This window comes from Trematomus bernacchii, unplaced genomic scaffold, assembly GCF_902827165.1.
Source record: "Trematomus bernacchii unplaced genomic scaffold, fTreBer1.1, whole genome shotgun sequence".
Taxonomy (NCBI): domain Eukaryota; kingdom Metazoa; phylum Chordata; class Actinopteri; order Perciformes; family Nototheniidae; genus Trematomus; species Trematomus bernacchii.
This window is the reverse complement of record NW_022987477.1, coordinates 3019522-3039371: the sequence shown is the minus strand read 5'-3', so window position 1 is coordinate 3039371 and position 19850 is coordinate 3019522. Positions and strand designations below refer to the sequence as shown.

The window sequence follows — 19850 nt, the reverse complement described above, 5'->3', positions numbered from 1 at the left end:
ATCTGGTTTCTTTTCTTTTTTCCATTAGCCTTACAGACGAGTAGATTTTAAAGCATCATAAAACAGGATTGATGAAGCTGTCGTTGTCCATGCGCTGGACCTCTGAAGGACGGCAGGAAATGCAAGTATCTTAACATCAGCCAGGCACTGCTCTTTACTCGGAGACATATCCACTTACAGAGTATTAGTGATGCACAGGGAAAATGTTTTTCTTACCCAAGAGTTGCATCAACACTGTGCCGTTGATTTGATTGATGCTTCTTGTTGCCAGGAAACATTTCAACAGATGAATGAACCCAAGCCTTGAATTATTCCCTGCTACTTTGTACACTTTCTATGCATTACATAAACATTTCATTTGTCTAACAGAGTTGTGAAGAGTGCTCCTGCAGGCGGCTGAATAACAATGAATTATTCCAATAGCTTCATACATCTATCGGCTGAAGGTCTTAGAAAGTGAGTTACCTTTGTATTCTTTTAAATTGTTATTGGCTGTTTCATCCATGCTTCCAGTCGAGTTATTCAAATAATAATCACCCCATGTGTAATTATGCTGTTTAAGTATCTCTAAAACTCGGGAATTTGTCCCACAAGTAGACATTATGTTTCAAGCTGTGAATTAGCACCAAAAAAGCATAATAAGGCCCCTTTAATAACTGTGAGTGTGGGGTTTGAGAGGAGTAGGCATCCAGAAAGCATTAGGGCTCAAATGAAAGACACCATTTAGTTGCATCATGGGAAAAGATCGAGGCATTTTAGAGCTTTATCCGTATAGGGACTAAAAGTCAGGATATCTTAACCTCTGCTGCTTCGATATGTGTCTCTTCTTGTCCTCCAACTTTGTGCGAAGTGCACTAATACATTGCTGGAGTGTCCCTTTAATTAGATTTTGTTTGTATTAAAGTGAGACAGATACATTTTTCTATGTATATACTCCTGTCTGTATTTGTATAAATTAGGTTTAAGTGTTTCCCTTTTATGAACGGCGCCACCCTGTGGGCATCAGAGACAACTCCAACACCTAGATGAGCAGCATAACTACACCCAGTGCTTGAATTGGAATAAAAAAGGTGCCAGTACTCTAAATCAGCAACTGTTTCAAGTCAATTTATTTATACAGCCCAAAAACAAGAATTTGGCTCAAAGTTATAGTATATCCTATAATGCTGGTGGGTTTGTCTCATTACTGTATATTTTAGAAAGGCTCATTGTACTTAAACAAAATGACTCAGGGTGCATCTGAGATTAGAGGGGGTGCAGGGGTAAAGTGCTATTTTTATAAGTGGGGAGTGGATCTAACACAAGATTTTTAAATATTGAAGTTAAATGCATCAATCTGGTGCACTTTGAGAGCAAAATTAAGAGATTTATGGATACATCTCTCAACATCCATATGAAACAGAACTGTAAACAGATTTTCTATTTCTTTATGGATATTTTACAAATCACTCCCCTTTTAAACTCTATTCTTGTTTTACTGTCATATAGTATTTCATTTTTAGTGAGTTACACAGATGATTACCAGGAGACAGCGTTTGGTACTCTGGTACAATTGTGGTGAAGGCATCTGAGTTAGATGTATTTGAACCGAAATGTCTACAGGCAGAAGATGGCATCTTTTTTACAGGAAATTCCAGCCAATCTCTGTTTTTAAACCATGAGCTGCAAAATGAGCGCCTTACCCCACTGTACAGGCGAGTTGGGAACTTGTTTAAATACCTGGGCAGGCTCTGTTTTGCCGAGGTCCTCTGGCACTTGCGGGCCGCCGAGGGGTGGTGGTGTTTGGGGCGACGAAGACTGCTGCTCCGGGGGCGAGGCGGGCAAAGCGGCGGCGGCACCTCATGACGCATCCACTGAGTACCACCGTACCGGTACCGTGGTTAAACTTTTCGCTCCGTATTTGATGATAGTGGTGTCGAAATTCATTCGTCACTTCCTTTTCAGTTTTTTTTTTTTTTTAATCTTTTTTTTTTTATTATTGTTACGTCCTGTCTCTATACACGTGCTTTAAAATGTATTGTTTAATTTTACATATTTGTCATATAATAATCAAAATATATGTTTACAAATGTTACATAGTCTTTGTCAGCATATTTTTGCCACGTTATGCGCCCCTTGCTATCTTACAAAATAAAAGTGTCACATATCATGAAACTTGCTCCATTTATTGGTACTAGTCCTACAACTATACCCTAAAGAATGGTTGAGGGTGGGAATAATAGAAACATCTTTTTGGGTGGGGTGCATTTTATGACAGGCCTGGTTATCACAATATGCCCCCCCTTAATATCTTACAAAATAAAAGGGTCACATACATGAAACTTGCTCCATTCATTGGTACTAGTCCTACAACTATACCCTGAAAAATGCTTGAGGGTGGGATTAATACAAACATCTTTTTGGGTGGGGTGCATTTTATGACAGGCCTGGTTATCACAATATGCCCCCCCTTGCTATCTTACAAAATAAAAGTGTCACATTCATGAAACTTGCTCCATTCATTGGTACTAGTCCTACAACTATACCCTGAAAATGGTTGAGGGTGGGATTAATACAAACATCTTTTTGGGTGGGGTGCATTTTATGACAGGCCTGGTTATCACAATATGCCCCCCCTTAATATCTTACAAAATAAAAGTGTCACATTCATGAAACTTGCTCCATTCATTGGTACTAGTCCTACAACTATACCCTGAAAAATGCTTGAGGGTGGGATTAATAGAAACATATTTTGGGGTGGGGTGTATTTTATGACAGGCCTGGTTATCACAATATGCCCCCCCTTAATATCTTACAAAATAAAAGGGTCACATTCATGAAACTTGCTCCATTCATTGGTACTAGTCCTACAACTATACCCTGAAAAATGTTTGAGGGTGGGATTAATACAAACATCTTTTGATATTAAATAAAACCATGCAGATCTATTTAAATCTAAATATAATATATATGATAATAATTCGCCCTATGCAACACTGAATGAACAGAATTACAAGAGATATATTAGATTGCAAACCTTTAATGTTACCTTCTTTGTCTGCGGGACAATCAAAGTCTCTCCAGTTTCGATCCACATCGTGTCGTTATGTTCGAGGAAATGCTCAGCCTCTACCTTCAGTTCACAGATAATGATATAACCATGGCAACAGAGACACCTTGAAAAAGGCCAGAAGGAAAATTTAGACATTAAAGGTCACCTATTGTGCAAAATCCACTTGTTCACGTCTTTTCTACATCAACATGTGTCCCCTCTGTGTCAAGAGATTCTGGAAGTTTCAGGAAAAAAGATTCTTTCACTTTTTGTCCTGATCCATTTATATAAAAACCTGTCTGAAAATGAGCTGATCAGATTGTGGACACTTTATGATGTCATAACGATTTTTTGGCTTGTGTAACCATTAGCCAATCACCAACCAAGGTAACCCCCCCCCCCCCCCCCCCCCCCCCACACACACACACACCTTATCACCTGAGGCCTAGGCTCCACGGGAACGAAAACGGGTTGAATCCGCATATTTCTCATGCGTATAGCCCTTTAAGCTCGACGACGCCGTAACGGAACGGTAGAAACGGACCCTGCAAACGACAACGGGTCCAAAGGTGGATAGATCTGGGAACGGAGCGCTCTGGGGGGTCCAACGGGGCCGTGTGGTCGCCTATACGGTCATCCGTTTCTGATAATGACGACGCAATAGCCCCGCCTCTCCCCACCTCTGCTGCTCACCCCCGCAAAAGTACACTGCACACTGAATTCAGATTATTTATCTTTATCTCGATATGGACATAAACGCGAGTGAAGTCTAATCTGACAGGACGGAGACACGCAGCTCCTCCCGCTGTGATGCAGCGGGAGGAAAACACACACTTCAAGTCAGATCATCACCCTTAGCTATTTTAATTACCTCTCAAACTACCTAAACTAGTTATAAATATGTTTATTTTTACTGTCGAGTCATCATTACTGGATCAGCTGCTGCATGAGACAGACACTGACGCTGTCAGAAGAGAGGAAAAAGAGACAGCCTCCGTGTATTTTATTATTATATATCATTATATCGTCGTTATTCATTTGTTTTAAAGCTTAATAAATAACAAAGAAGACCTTTGACCGGCACTTTTATAATTTTGTCCAGAAGATTTCAACTTTAACACACGTTGACCGGCGAAAAACTCTGCCCGGATCCCTCGGCCCCCACCGCGGAGAATAAACAGAAGTGCAGCCATGACAACCATTCTTCTTCGCTGCTTTTGTGGAGGAAGTTGCTGCTTTTGTGGAGGAAGTTACAGCGCCACGTACAGGTTCGGCATATGTACTGCAGCTTTTCCAGCGGTTGGATCTAAACGGAGCTGTCTCGTGTAGCTTGACACAATCCGGTGTATATTGCGTGTGGACGGAAGCTTTTTGGCGTTTGCGTTTGCGTTACTCCTATGTGTTTTGCCGTATGCGTTCCCGTGGAGCCGGGGCCTCAGTCTCCTCCTAGAGCACTATTGTGTTCTTTTTAACCAAATACCTCTCAGAGGGGCGTGGGGAGTGGCTCCTTATTTTCATCTAAAGTAACAGACAGAGAATCAGCACTTTTGAAACAGGGCTGAAACAGAGGGGATTATGGGATGCTGCAATGATCTGTTTCGAGCCAAACACTTCAGAGACATGTTTTGTATATATCTGAGACCTATAATATATTGATGAAAAACAGTATAATAGGGGACCTTTAATGTCAGTCAGAAGAATATAAACTCTTCTGACTATCTCACCTTACCTGCTGAGAAGCACCTTGAAACTTCCATGTAGCGTTTAACTGTGAGTCCTATTACATTGTTGATGCTCACTTACCCTAACCTCACATTTTCCTAAACTAGCAAAACAATGCTAATCAGCAAAGCAGACAAACATATTCAAATTAATTCCTGTGATCATCCTGCGTGTCAGTAAACATAGTCATCAATCGGCCTAATGTTCTGTGAGGACTTATTGAGTGACGCGCCAATGCCCAGAGTGTGAAAACCTTCAAAACATCTGAGAAGTGCCAACGCTGAGCCTCGGCCTAACCTTGCCTTGAGCCATGTGTTGATGAGTCTTCGGTGTGACTGAAACTTCAAAGGCTCCTCACTTCCCTAAGCAGAGGATGCTCCTTCCCTCTCATCTTCCCTCTGCTCAATCCTTCTCAAGAAGGACATTTTGATGGTAAGAAAAAAGAAAGCAGAAAGTTTGCTTGGCACTTTCTTGGAACAGATTCGACCAATGTTGATGGGGGCAAATTAAACGCTGCGTTCAAGTCATTAGTGTGATTCAAAAATAGTTAAAACAACATGATAAGCCACTGAAGTTGAGTGACAGAAAGGTTTTGCTTGTTGGCGTATGATTTAAAGGGGCCCTATGCTCAAATTGAGGTTCACATCAGTATTTAGTGTCTCTACTGGGACATGTCTCCATGCTTTAATGTTCAAAAAGCTCTTTATTTTGCTCATACTGCCTGTGCTGCAGCACCTCTTTCCACCCTCTGTCTGAAGCCAGAGCCCAGTCTGCTCTGATTGGTTAGCTGGCCGGCTCAACTGCTTAGAGATGTCCCGCCCCCTAGCCTATCACGTCCAATGTGTATGAGTGCTAGCCAATAGAAGTGTCAGTGTTACATATTAATGTCACTATGTTCAGGAAGTAAACGAAGGAGTCCAATGGAGGCGTTTCAGGAACTCCCTCCAGGGATGTTTAAGATTTGACCATTAAAGGTGGGGTAGGTAAGTTTGAGAAACCGGCTCGAGATCGCTAGAATTTGAAAATACACAACCGGAGAAAATCTGCCACTTCCTTACAGAGCCCCTCCTCCAACACACACGAACGCGCACATGACCAATGAGGGCACGAGATAAGTTTGTGCCCCGATGGAAGGCTGACAGGCAGGTAGGCCATCCAGTTATTTTAGCCGGCCGGCTAAAATGATTGGTCGTACTTTTTATAGTATTACGGCTTCCACAGATGAATGTTAAGAGCATTCCATGGAATATAACAAAAAGTGTATCTCGAGCCGGTTTCTCAAACTTACCTACCCCACCTTTAACATGCACTAAAACCTACATAACACTAGAGGAAAGGGAAAACCCCAGAAAGCATAATGGGGCCTCTTCAAGTTGTTTCTAATGATTCAATATTCATAAAACTAATTAATCTTATCACACTGTGTTTTTCATCAAGTAAAATCAGCCTCACATCAAGGGTCTATAATTTAATCAATGTTTTGCATATTTGACAATTTGTACATCTCAGCATCATCACACACAACTAGTGAGGGCGCTGCGAGTGTTGTTGGTGTGTTCGCACGACAAATGGAAGCAGGGAAAGGGTGGTGTGTTCAAAGACCGCCTGCACAAACCTGATGCATGCACACATTAACACAGAGAGCACAGAGGTTACACACCAAAGCCGTCAATGTTATAATTACAGCTCTTTCTTCCTCCTTGACGAACACAAAGAGGGATTTTTCTCACTCCATGCTCACATCCTCTTTCTCCCTCTCACTGCACAGCTTGGCCGGCTCACATTAATTGCTCCAGAAAGCTGTGGAAGCACAACAAGTGCTTCTCATCCTGCTATAATTGTGTCTGTAGGAGTTGGAGGGCTTGAGAAGAAAGAGGGCTTTGCTGCTTACGGAAAGGCTTTGTACTGTGTCTCTGGAGCTGAGGACGTTTGGATGAAGCCTGATGTGGTGGCGCCCTCTAGTGGACTGACCGTGAAAGGTAAATAATTCCTTTTAGGGATTAAATAAATGGACAAATATCAAAAGTCACACATAGAGAATCATGTCCTTCATGTTTTAGATAATAAAATCACTCATTGTCAATTTATTTTATTATACAATACATGACATACATAAACCCTAATGGCACAAGTGTAAAACGCACAATGAAAATGTATTGTAATAACAGTATTATTTTGTAAATGCATGCTATCGTTATGTCTGCTTTTATAGGACACAAGTCTGTCTATGTTAACATACATTATACCTGCTTTTAAAAGCAACTCAATGCCCATTTTTTAAGACCTATCAATGTTTAGTTTTTTTTAGTCTTTTATATTTTTTCTTGCCATTATTTCATTTCTGTTATTTTGCCTATTGTTGTGAAGCCCTTTGTGACGTCTGCCCTCAAAGTAGCTATAGAATTAAACACACTTATATTTGTTATCTGTCCTGGTAACTTTTTATATTCTATCATCACAGTATACATTTTATTTTGAGATAATAATTGACAGATTTCTACATAATCTTATATGTCAAAACATGTCATAATATAAGTAGTATGTATTCTGCACTACAGTTTAATTTCTCCTTTAAGCAATTTCTTGGTGAAATATTGGATAATTTAAAGTTATTCAAAAGAAACCATGTCCTAAAAAAGCCAATTGGTTTCATCTGGGACAATGTGTTAGTTTTATACAATTATTGTATGTTTAAGTGTAAAATCCTAACCTGGAAAGTAACTATTAAATATATATGGTGGAGTAAAGAGTAAAATATTCTATTCTGAAATGTAGTGTACTGTATTTATAATGTATGCCAGTATGTGTTGTTAGGCCTGCAGCTGTGTTGTAAACTACTTTAGACTGCCTCCCACATGATGTCATCTTCACGTCTATATACTGTACACTATTATACTTTAACTATATGTCAAACCAAACCCTGACACACTCACTGTCTGTAATATGCAAAGCAGAAATAGAGCTGCTGCTACTGTATGGTTTATTTATATGCAGATAGAAAAGGGAGGCTTGCACTGCAGGAGGAGAGTTTATACTTTAATGTGCGTGAGTCAATGTATACATTTCTGAGGCAAATGAGTAAAAACACGAAAGCAAGATTTTGCGCTAAACATGGATAATTTTTATTTAGCTAGTGAGTTATCTAGAGGAGAAAACTGTCACATCCTTGCAGTTGCCGTTTTGGGGGAATCCCCTCGGACCGAGCATGCAAAAGTGCATGGAGTTGTTGAGGACAGCCTGAGCTTTCGTACCGAAAAGTACATCAACATCAGAGCAGCAGCTTTCTCCTCAGACAAATGCACTTCAGAATGACAGAATCACAAGAGAGAAAAAACAAAGGTGTGCACTGACCGGAGCTCGCCAGCCCGCTGCATAATGTAATCTTTTGGTACACAGAAACAGATGCAGAAAAAGAAGGGGAACAGGTACACTTCCTATGATTGGCATGATTGTAGTTGTTTCCCAATTATCTCATCCCAACCTGTCAATCATCCAAACCTCTGTCTGAGGAGGGTCAGACGCCTGAATACAGATTCGAGTCAAATTCATATATTTAATTCTCCTCAGGAGCTGACGAGGCTCACCAATATCCCAAACATTTGAGGCATTAAAAAAAAAAAATTACAAATAAGCCCGGTGAAATCTTCTGACTACTTTGGTTAGTCAGTTAGTTGCTCACAAACAAAATCAAAGAAGAAGAACACAGAGTTAGAGAGTTAAGGGTATTGGTAGAGGCCGTTAAGGAGGACTGAAAGTGCTTTAGACAGTTTTCAAAGTGGGTTACGCTCTTTTTCTCGTGAGACAGGAACACGGGGTTTGATGCACCAGTCAACGGATACGGATGAGTCCATCTATTGTCAAGTGTTCACATACATTGTCGTCTTCAGCGGAAAGAGTTGTGAGAGCCTTTCCTCCTTTCGTGGTTAGGCAAATTTTATTTAAGGTCCTACGTCATTAGTGTTGCAGTTTCTAGCAGAGAGCTTGCTTGAGATTACTGTTTATTTCTATTGCGCTCCTGGCGAGAGAAAGAAAGCAGAAAGAGATGGTCAGTGGATGGCATCAGAACAACAGTAAACAAACATACGCAGATATTAGTGCAGGATAATACAAGTTCAGGGCATGTATTTAGCTTTTTATGTTGCCATGGAATTATGTAGCTGTGAGCCCAAATGTCCCTATCATTCAGGTCAGAGATTAGGAGAGGTTTAGCATGGTAGCTACCTAGTACATGTTTCCTAGGTCTGATGTAGACCATGTGTGAACATAATAATGACATTTGTATTGAGGCCCTATCAGAATTCACTTAGTTTGTTCTATACTGTCAGTTACAGATGTCCTCAAATAACTCAGGGGCACAGTAAGGATGGCAGGTATTGAACACGTCTGACATCCAAGAGCCTATAAGAAGGCAATTTATTTGTTATAATAGATGTAATGCCTTTGTTGTGTCCATATGCACTCTTGCTGATCCCCAAATCTCAATTATAACTTCAATGTTTTAATTTTGAGTAAATGTGGTCTGGCACAATCAATTACACCTCAAAGATTAATGTTAGGTTGATGGCATCTGTCATTCATGCACTGATGTTGCAAGAATAAAAATAGTTACTGACAGGCTCCTAATATAAAAACCACTACTTATCTTACTTATTACTGATAGGAACACTAATGAATCACTGAAGTAAGGACACTTGTTCTGAGACAGTAGGGAAGTATGCGCTACAAGAAGGAAGGAATTTGGTAGGATTAAAGTATGTACTAAAAAAATGTTGGATACGTTTACACTCAACTAAATATAAGTTATCACAGCCCGACTCGAATATCAAATATTCAAGGTAGTGTTATGGATTATAATTAAGTAGGAATACAGAGTCCTTTGAGGAGTGGGTGTCCATGTCAGTGGTCTGGGGAAATCCCTGTGAGACCACTGCACTGTAACTCAATCTCCATAATGGCCGCCCACCCTGGGGACAGCAGACTGGTATACACCCTAACAGCATGAGCTTCTATTTCAGAGGAAGAAAAGCACTAACCTCTTAGCATTAATGACCAAATTAGATATGCTAATAAAATCCTGCAGCAACATTTTAGATCCAGAGCTATCTTTAAGGATACCACTAAGGGGAGGGGTTGTTATGGTGCAGGTAGCTTGGCGGTTTGACACCTCTCAAAGTTGGGGAAGGACAGGCCAAACAACGGAGAACAATTAACCTTGTCAGGCGGAGAGGGTGAGCCTCCGCCCGGCCTCCTATCCTGTCATGTAGGAGGTCAGGGCTACAAAAGCAGCACAGCGCAACGCCTGCACAGCGCAGGATGAAACAGGCGTTCTACTGACAGGTTGTTTTCAGAAGCCTGAAAACACGGACTTGAAATATTTATGAGAAAGTAACCCAGCGCATATTAACAAGGTCAGCAGAGAAGAGTCAATACAGCGTCAATGGAGCACCAGCAGTGGGGGAGTGGGAGAAAAAGAAGGGAGGGGGGTCTTGGGGGTTTTCTAAACGCAATCAGATTAGCATACTGGTGAATCTAGGAATGGCTGCTGCAGAATAGCTAGCATGTTGTTCTCTCCTCGGCTGCCGTTTCTCCACACGGAGCATTTACCACTTAGACTAACATTTGTGGTGCACCACTGTTATTACCACTGGAACATATTTCAGGTTCCCCACTGGGTGAGCCTTTCAGAACTATTTGCACAGACAAATGTGATCATTTTTACTATGTATTATGCTGTGAATCATTTCTTTTTAAAAGGTTGAACGTTTAAGTACATCCGAGGCAAACTGTTCCAACTCTGAGGCACATGGCAGCCAGTTTGCAGGCCCAGGGCTTATGTTGTTAAAGACTAATAAAGCAAGAGAAGCCTGTGGAGAGCAGGGAAGCTCGGCGTTCAAAGCGAGATCAGAGCCTACATCTGCCTTTGTCTGAGAGAAGGAATGCCAGGAATGTGGGCTATTTCAGGAAACCTCTATGCATCTAACTCCACTTCACCGCAATCTCCACAGCACAAGATGGCTGATGGGGATTCAGGCTTTCCTGAATCTGCCGGTGAGTAATGGTGGCATGTCAATTCACTAACAGGCCTCTAGGAACTTCCCTTAATACCAGACTGCTCGCTCAGCCACAGGATGTTACAGCCTCTGCCGAGGAGCAGGTGGAACGAGATCAGCTGATAACAGCCTGGAGCAGTGACTCAGGGAAAGTTTCCTCCATTTCAAAGAAAGGCTAACTGTACTGAACTCTCACATGCATACCAGCAAGCTATTTACAGATCTATTCATGTTTATGTATCTCTCACCTTCCTCAAAGCCTCCTCCTCTTCCTGACGTTTCTCGTAATGTGCAAAGTCATCAAAGATTGAGGTGGTATGCTTGAAAGTGGCGATAATTTTAAGCACTTGTTTGGCCTTCTCCAGAGGCACTTCCTGAGTGTCCCTGGAGTTGGTCACCGGCTTGTTGTCATTGTTCTCCAGCCGGATGTGTCGCAGCTGGTTGTTGGGCACGTCTTTGATGAACGCCCACTTCACCTCAAACTTGCCCTTCCACTTGTCCTGAGACCAGACGCCCGCGTAGGCATTGTAGTCCACCGGGGAGCGCATCTCGGCCACGCCGCAGAAGTGCCCGCTGCCGTTGACGCTGAACAACAGGTACAGGGGGCCCTTGTTGCCCAGCGAGCGGTAGGCACCGTCCAGACGCTTGTTGCCATGTTCTGTGCTGCACCAGATGGAGTACTTGATGGAGCGGTGGATGTCGTCTTCAGAATAGCTCTTGATAATGAAAACGCGCCCGTTTTTCAAGCTCCAGTCAAAGTCTTTGGGGTTGTAGTTGTTGAGGGAGCGCAGCTTCTCCAGCACGGGGTGCACCTCACCGGAGCAGGGGGAGGCACTCAGGGGGACTCCCCCAACCATACCGAAGCCCTCACCACGGTTCCTGGGAGCCACCCAGCGGTTGGGGGGTGGACCGGGCTGCTGGGGCTGCTGCTGATGGAGGGGCTGCGGGGGGCCAGGTTGAGAGGAGAGGTGCATGTGAGGGGGGCCAGGGGGCATATGCTGGGGGTGCTGGGGGGACTGGAGAGAGTGGAGCTGGAAGGGCTGGTGTTGGTGTTGGTGCTGGGGCTGGTGTTGATGTTGGTGTTGGGGCTGGTGTTGATGATGTTGTTGTTGTTGATGATGTTGTTGTTGTTGGTGATGTTGATGTTGTTGGTGATGCTGATGTTGTTGGTGATGTTGTTGATGTTGGTGATGGTGTTGGGGCTGAGGGGGCAACGGGTTCTGCAGCAAGGGCTGGGGCTGAGCTAGGAGAGGCTGCTGCATCATGGGCTGCGGGGGCATCATATTCTGAGCTAAGGGGGGCTTGTTCATTGAGCCCTTATCGTCCCAAGTACCAATGTTCATATTGTGCTTTATGGGGGGCGGGGGAATGGCGCCTCCTCCCATCCCCATGTTGGCTTTGGGTTTGACCTTCGGCTGCGGCTTGGCCGGCTTCTTGGCGATGGCCGCCCAGGAGGCAGGTTTCGGGGCGGAGGAGCTCACAGGCGGAGGGAGGCTATTGGCTGCCATGCTGCTCATACCTGCTGTGCCCAGTGGGGAGCCCACGGTTTTGGTGACAGCTGCCACCATGTCCGTACCCAGTTTCAAGCCTGTCATACCTTGCTCAATGCTGTTCAGCATCGGGACTTTACTCAGCTGGGTGTCGCTTCCAAAGCCCGCCTGTCCGTCCGTGATGGCCCGACCCAGAGAGCTGGGGGCGTAACCGTAGCTGTTACTGTAGACCGAGCTCTGGGTGGACTGGCCCTGAGAGACACTGGTTCCCCAGGTGGAAAAGTCTGCATTACCAGGGAAGAAGTTGAAGCCATGCTGGCCCAGGAAGGGGGGGGGTGTTCCCCAGGGCACCGGGCTGGCTAAACACACCGTCAGGGAGGAAGTGAGGCTCGCCATTGCTCATCTGTCCATAGGTGGTCAGGTAGGGCATAGGGGGGTCTCCTGCTGTGGACCAGGCGGCCTCTCCCAGAGAGTAAGGGAAACCAATGGATGGAGCATAGTAGCTGGGCATGTAGGGGTCAGACATTGGTTGGTAGCTGTTATTCTGTGAGGGATAGGGAGACAGGCAGGTAATGTACTAAACATGATGAGAGAAAAACAATAAAATCATCTAGTAATTAAACATGATGACATGCTATGCGCAGTAAATATGGATTGTGAGTTATGGTATAGAAAAATGTTTCATCTTTAGAGACACACAAGAAAATCTAAAAGGGAATAGAGTTATTTGTAATGTGTGTGATGGCTGAAATGTGCAGCTAATTAGTCAATAATATATTCTAGGTATAGTATAAAGTGACATAACATATAGGTTATATTCTGGCCACCTACTAGTGACAGATGTATGGTATGTATAGATCATATAAAGGTTTATTTTAGGACATTACCTGATTTGTCTGGCCGCCTAGATAAGGCTCAAAGTCATCATCGTTGACTCCATCCTTTTGATGCATTGATCCGTTTTGCACTAAGGATGGAAAAAGAGGATGGTAATTCATCATATGTGTGCTGCATGTGAGTCAGAGATATTTCAAGATGTCAACTCATTATGCTGGTTTAATCCAAAATAAGACAAGATCTCAGTGTTGTGTAACATCAAAATAAATGCAGAATTAGGGATCACTGCTAACATCAGCTGCAGTTTAGGCTACATTTCCAAAGCAGAATCACTCAGTATGCAGATAGCATGTTAGCTCATTTCCATGAAAACAGTCGCCCTATGAAGTAGAATTTATAAATGAGGGCTCGTGCACCATTTTACCACCCGTGTTAAAAGCCTTACCTTTATTTCCTTGTCCTTTGGGTCTCTGAAATAATGGGCAGCACAGGAAAAAGAGATCAGATCACGACAGGAAACAAGAAGCACACACAGATAACAGGCTGTTTCCTACATGCAGAAATACATTGGATTGTCTTCTCCTCGGGCTAAACCCCATCAGCTGCACATTTACAGGTTGCTTCGCGTTTATTGACCGGATATCAAACGCTGTGTGACATCCAGGAACTAAACGGTGCCGCATTGGCAACCGGTTACAGCTAGAGTTGGTTGGCAATACAGTCGGCCTACATTACAGCTAATAGCCACCACATATCAAAGACTTTGCAGCCTGTTTGATCCGGCGTGCCAAATCAGATCAAACTGTGCGCAAAGTTTCATTCCCCCGCACGGCTATTTTGTAGCCGCTTTAGGGTGTCAATACACCAACCTGATCGACTGTGGTCGCAGACATCCTCCAGGAACCGAAACTGATGGCTGTGTGTGAGACTGTCCACGGCTTCTTCCCCCCTGCCTCTCTCTGCACTTCGGTGCTTTCCTGGCTCGTCTCTCCGGCTGTCCAATCACTCTCTCGCGGCTAGAATGTTGCGTTTTCCTCCGGCGCGTCTGCTTCTTACAATCGGCGACTCTGCTGGGTCTGTGTGGGGTAAAGCGTCAGGTTATAAGGTGCGATCCTGCCACAGATCGGGGTTTAGCAGTCAATCTGAAACTGCCTAGTGTCTTACCATTTTCCACAATGGCGGATAGGCTTTTTACTCCCGCTTCCGTTCCGTTCTGCTGCTCCGTGACCTTCCGCCTGTGACGCTCTGAGTCATGTTACACACTTACACTTCACATGACAGTCACAGACAACAAGTTCCCTGCTGCAACTAGGCCTACATTATATTTTATATTTTGTATTATCCTATAAAAATAGTCACCCCTGTAGTGGGGGTCCTCTCTTAACTCAGCCACTAGGCTACATGCCAATAATGCATGGACTCCTGAATCCCCATGTGAATAAAGCTAAATAAATAGGCTACAAAATATGATGCATGAATAAATGTACTACATTTTTTTATTTTCTGCTGCTGCTAACTTATATTCCCCTTAATTTTAAAGGAAAATATTGAAGATTTTTTTTTTTATTATCAAAACCTATTATTATTTTTTACAACAAGATGTTTAAATTACCCCTAGACAAATTAGCCCCACTTCCACGAACTAAAACTGCAACAAATATTACCCTTATACATGAATGCATCATAATTACTTATCTAATAATATCACATAGGCCTCAATACAAACTCACAGGAGCCATTTTGAATGCAAGACTTCTGTAACAGATTTCTACAGTGCAGTATTTCTACTGTTGAATAAGTGAAGGATGTGAACAAATACTTGATCACTGTCTCTCAAATTGCAAATATAAAACAGACTATTAAAGAATAACTAAGTAAAATAAATATATTGAACTCTAAATTCTATAATTCTAATAATTCTAAAATATCAAACCTATAAAAATAACATGGACGAGGACCTTTTATTATGAAATAAGTACTTTTTCTTTTGATACCATTTTTGTAATTACTGTACTCTGCTGTAATGGACTACAACTGTTGTGCTACGCGAGTAAACGAGAGTCACCAGCTCTAGTCTCGCGATATTTCCCCAGTGGGTCGCGGAGCAGTATGGCAGCCGTCGCGCTGAGGTCCTGCCGCAGAGGACTTTCACATATTTTAAGTAATGGAGGCCCTGCTGCTTTGTCTTCACAGCGTCTCGAAGGTCTGTTCAAGTCTCCACTTTAGGCACACATTAATTTCACAACGTTTAAATTATATATAAGGGCATTTAAACGCAGACGAGGGGGTGTGGCTCACACAGACTGCGTCGTCTTAAAAATGTAGGACATGTAAACTGTGCTGATTTAGCGCTTGCGATTGTTTTTGCAACATCTCCGTTGATTTAAGTAGTATTTGTAACCTATTTTTACATTAATTGGTGAATTGGTTGAATATCTACCCGCATTCTTGGTGTCCTTGGTGGTCGATATGAAAAGAATGACCACGCTGTTTTTCTATTATCCATGTGCGGGTTTCTAGTTAGCGTCAAAAGAAGCCTTATCTTATAAAATGGGGTGTGCAGAAGTACTCAGATCTTGTACTTTAGTAAAAGTACCAGAGTGTAGGAATACTCTTTTACAAGTAAAAGTCCGGCATACGAAAAAAGGCCCATTTCAGACTAATACATATGATATGTTTTATAATTATTGATCATTAAAGTGTTATCAAAGCTGGTAATGGTGCAGAGCTTTGAATGACTTTGTATGTATGTATCTGATTTAAGAGTTGATTATATTTCACATCATTAATCCAAATCTGTAAAGTAACTTAAGGTATTAAATACATGTAGTGGAGTAAAAGTACACCATTTAACTCTGAACTGTAGTGGAGTAGAAGTAGACATTTGCATAACATTGAAATACTCAAGTAAAGTACAAGTATCTCAATATTGTACTTCAGTACAGTACTTTAGTAAATGTACTTAGTTACTTTACACCACTGTGGTTGTGACAATGTGTTCAGCAAAGTTGTATTTCTAATTTAGCTACTTGGCCAATGTGCAACATTTACATAACATGTTTTTCTATAGCAATAATCCTCTGCTCTGTGCCCACCAGGAGCCCGGAGACACAAGTCCACAGTCCAATATGCCTCCCGACCAGACCTTCCCAAGCTGGCCTACAGGAGGGTGAAGGGGAAGAGCCCCGGGGTGCTCTTCCTCCCGGGATATGCATCCAACATGAATGGGCAGAAAGCCGAGGCACTGGAGGAGTTCTGTAGGTCACTAGGCCACTCATACCTTAGGTAAGTCCTCAAAAACACCACGGAAGAGGGAGCATACAGTAAAGTACAACATTGATCAGTTCAAACAGACATACCTTATACATACAGTGTTGGTTGTGGATATCGTATGTGTAAAAACCTACAAAACAATCCAACTTTTCTTCTCAGCAATCATACTTGATTCATGTTGTATTTTGTGTAGTTTATTATTTTATTTATTATAGATATACCAAAGATGTATAAGGAGCTAAGCTATAACATACATGAAGTGGAGAAGATGCATACATTCACCACACACCCGAGGTGTATTAATAGGAACAAAATGTACTTTTCTGTGAGAAAATACATGCTTACTATATCATTAAGATACCATAGATTTAGTGGTGTTATGAGACAAAGAAACGTCAAGAAAAGTTGACAAAGTAAATAATAATTACAAGGAGCATGATGCCCCAACAAGAGTATATATAACATAATTCTCTGTGGATTTGGTTATGAAGAGAGGGGTTTGCTTGCACTATGTTTTGTGCCAAATGCCTTTTAAATGTAACAGAGTTATAACAAGCAGTGATGTGTTTGATCTAGTTCCTATGGGAGTGCATTCAAATGATGAAACAACTGGAAATATGTATCGACTCACAATGAATCGTGTAAATCAAACTTATGTTTAGTTTTCTCAATTTTAAATGACTCCTTCACTTATTTAACATATTTAAAAATACCATTACACACCTCTCTTTATCCCCCAGAGCCTCTATTCCTGAGGTGATTATATATACGACATGTCTTCATCACACTGACTACTTAACAGCCTCATCATATGTTGACTGCAGTATATAGCTGATTTACTGCACTCATAATGTCTAAAAGAAAATTAACCTTGTCCCTGATCTGTCACGGCTTGCTTATGTTTTAGCCTCTGATACCCGTGTCCATGGTCTGCTCTATTTATGTTTCCCAGGTTTGACTACACAGGACATGGGGCCTCGGAGGGGGTGCTATCAGAAGGAACCATCGGTACCTGGAAAAAAGACGTCCTCTACGTGTTGGATGAGTTAGTAGAGGGGCCGCAGGTAAATATTTCCTCTGGTCATGGCCGCTCGCACACACTGGGGGTTGCAACCTAATACAGGAAGTTATATAAGGTTTAATGTCCGGATACAGGCTCTCAGGAATAAGCACTGTTCTAAGTTTTTATATGAAAGATTTGATATAATTGACCAAGATTGGGCAAAATATAGGACTTGGAAAACATTGATTTTACTCAGTAAGGGTTGTTCAATATTCATACATTAAATGGGACATATTATGCTAATATCTAAATATCAGTGAAGCTATATATACAGCTCTAAATACAGTCTGGAGACCAATACAAAATGATCAGATTCTCTGGTTCTATTATTTATAGGTATGTGTTCGAGTAAAATTAACATTTTTACATTTTATTCGAAAAATTACTGACAACATTTCTCTGTGTTGGAATTCAACAGACACTGGAATGTAATGGCTGCCATACATGTAGAGATTGAGATTTAAGAATAATTTGGAGCGGTCTCTTAATTTTTTCCACAGCTGTATGTCTAAGGCTTTTATTGTGAAAGAACCAGTCCTGGTGGTAGAAAGAATAGTTAACGTGAGGCCAATAGGGAACCAATTGAAACCAGAGGGTCATTATTGTACAGCCATTACATTGTGCAATCAACATATACTTCATAATCTAAATTCAAAATATTATCTTTAGCAACTTTAGGTTGAGCACAGAGAAACTTCAGACACATTTGCAAACCAAACATTAGTACCAAACTCTGCACGTGTACTATGCTGCACATTAAGGTTCAACCATCTAACTGAAGTAGCAATAAGAAAAAACAAATTTGAGTATATGGGAAATGTAGTATTTTGTAATTGAATTTCCTATTTTACAAATCTCCTCCTGCACTTAACAAATGACGAAAAAGAGTTTTGTTACAGAACCAATTAACCAGACAGACAGCAAAATCAATAATAGAATTGGCACTATTAAAAATGACTACATCCTCTTTCTCTAGTATACACTGTATGTTCCACTATGCCTCCAGAAGATGGCGCTGTGTAGCAACAATTGTTGTATCATTAGTCTTCCACTGCCGAGATTACGCTGCACAAATCTACTGATGGAGTGTTTTCACTTAATTGACTGTTTTTGCTTTCTTGTAGATAATGGTGGGCTCCAGTTTAGGGGGTTGGCTGATGCTGCTGGCAGCCATTGCAAGACCGGAGAAGGCTGCAGCTCTGGTGGGCATCTCCACTGCCGCCGACCACATCGTCACAGTGTACAACTCTCTTTCTCTGGAGGTAGGATCAGATAACATCATCACATATATCATGTTCTGTTTGAAAATCTAAATGTTTTCCTGAGTTGCATTTTGTTTGACTGCGCAGGCACGCAAGGAGTTTGAGGAGAAGGGGGCGTGGACTCTGCCCACCAAACACCCGGAGGAGGGTTTGTACGACTTTAACATGGACTTTCTGAAAGAGGCAGAAAATCACTGTGTTCTCCAGAGTCCCATCCCCATCACCTGTCCTGTGCGGCTCATCCACGGGCTGAAGGACGAGGACGTGCCCTGGCACATCTCCATGCAGGTGGCCGAACGCATCCTCAGCGCCGATGTCGATGTCATCCTGCGGCGACAAGGCCAGCACCGCATGTCCGAGAGGGACGACATCAAGCTCATGGTCTACACCATCGATGACCTCATAGACAAGCTGACCACCATGGTCTGAGGAAGGGTGGGGGGGGGTGAGCTTGAGAGGTTGCTCAGATGAGGAAAGAAGGACTGATTACTGGGAAGTCAACCCTTGAGTAATTTACCAAACAATGGCATGTTTTTTCCCCGCCAAATATGACCTTTTATCCCTCTTCCCGTGCTTCATGTGTCATTTCAACATGCCGTTATTATCAGCACCCTCCCTGTAAGCGGTTCCCTTATATCTTCAGGTTGCATATGTATGTGTTCCAGGTTATTATATGGAGTGTTGTGTTGGCCTTGGTTAGAGGCATCAGTTGCTGCGGCCCAATGCCGCCCATCTTACTGTTTGACTGTTTTCCCCCTCCCCTCCCTCTTGACTTAGACTCATAGTTGTCCTGTGCCTTTTTTAATCACTTTCCACCCGTTTGGCCAATAAAACCACTGCACACATGCAGGTCTCAGTCTGTTACCACAACCAACACATCATAATCAGCTGGCAAACCACTGCTGTTGATATTGAAATGCAATGATATTATATTATAGTAACGTTTTTGTCATTGAGATGTGGATTCCAGAAACCTTTAAGTAATGTACTCTAAAAAGTGTCAAACTCAGACCTCAAAACATCATGATTAATAAACATATAAAAAATAAGCACATGTCTTTTTATATACGGAGTAAACACTGCACAAAAATACAATTTGCCAAGTTTGTTAATATACTATAT

The 19850-nt window shown here is 42.3% G+C and overlaps 2 protein-coding genes across 2 annotated transcripts; one reads left to right on the top strand and one right to left on the bottom strand.

The window, feature by feature from the left end:
• Positions 1-7773: 7773 nt before the first annotated feature.
• On the bottom strand, positions 7774-14408 carry LOC117495723 (YTH domain-containing family protein 3-like). The gene is given in 7 exon segments (XM_034147199.1): positions 7774-8768; positions 11052-12626; positions 12628-12837; positions 13181-13260; positions 13576-13600; positions 14000-14206; positions 14295-14408. Coding segments are annotated over 6 exon segments (1938 nt in total). The 5' UTR covers positions 14024-14206; positions 14295-14408; the 3' UTR covers positions 7774-8744.
• Positions 14409-15214: 806 nt separating this feature from the next.
• On the top strand, positions 15215-19777 carry abhd10b (abhydrolase domain containing 10, depalmitoylase b). The gene is made up of 5 exons (XM_034149378.1): positions 15215-15333; positions 16229-16415; positions 17356-17467; positions 18591-18728; positions 18816-19777. Exons 1-5 carry the CDS (start codon positions 15240-15242, stop codon positions 19155-19157), a joined length of 873 nt encoding a protein of 290 aa, XP_034005269.1. The 5' UTR covers positions 15215-15239; the 3' UTR covers positions 19158-19777.
• The last annotated feature ends 73 nt before the right edge of the window (positions 19778-19850 follow it).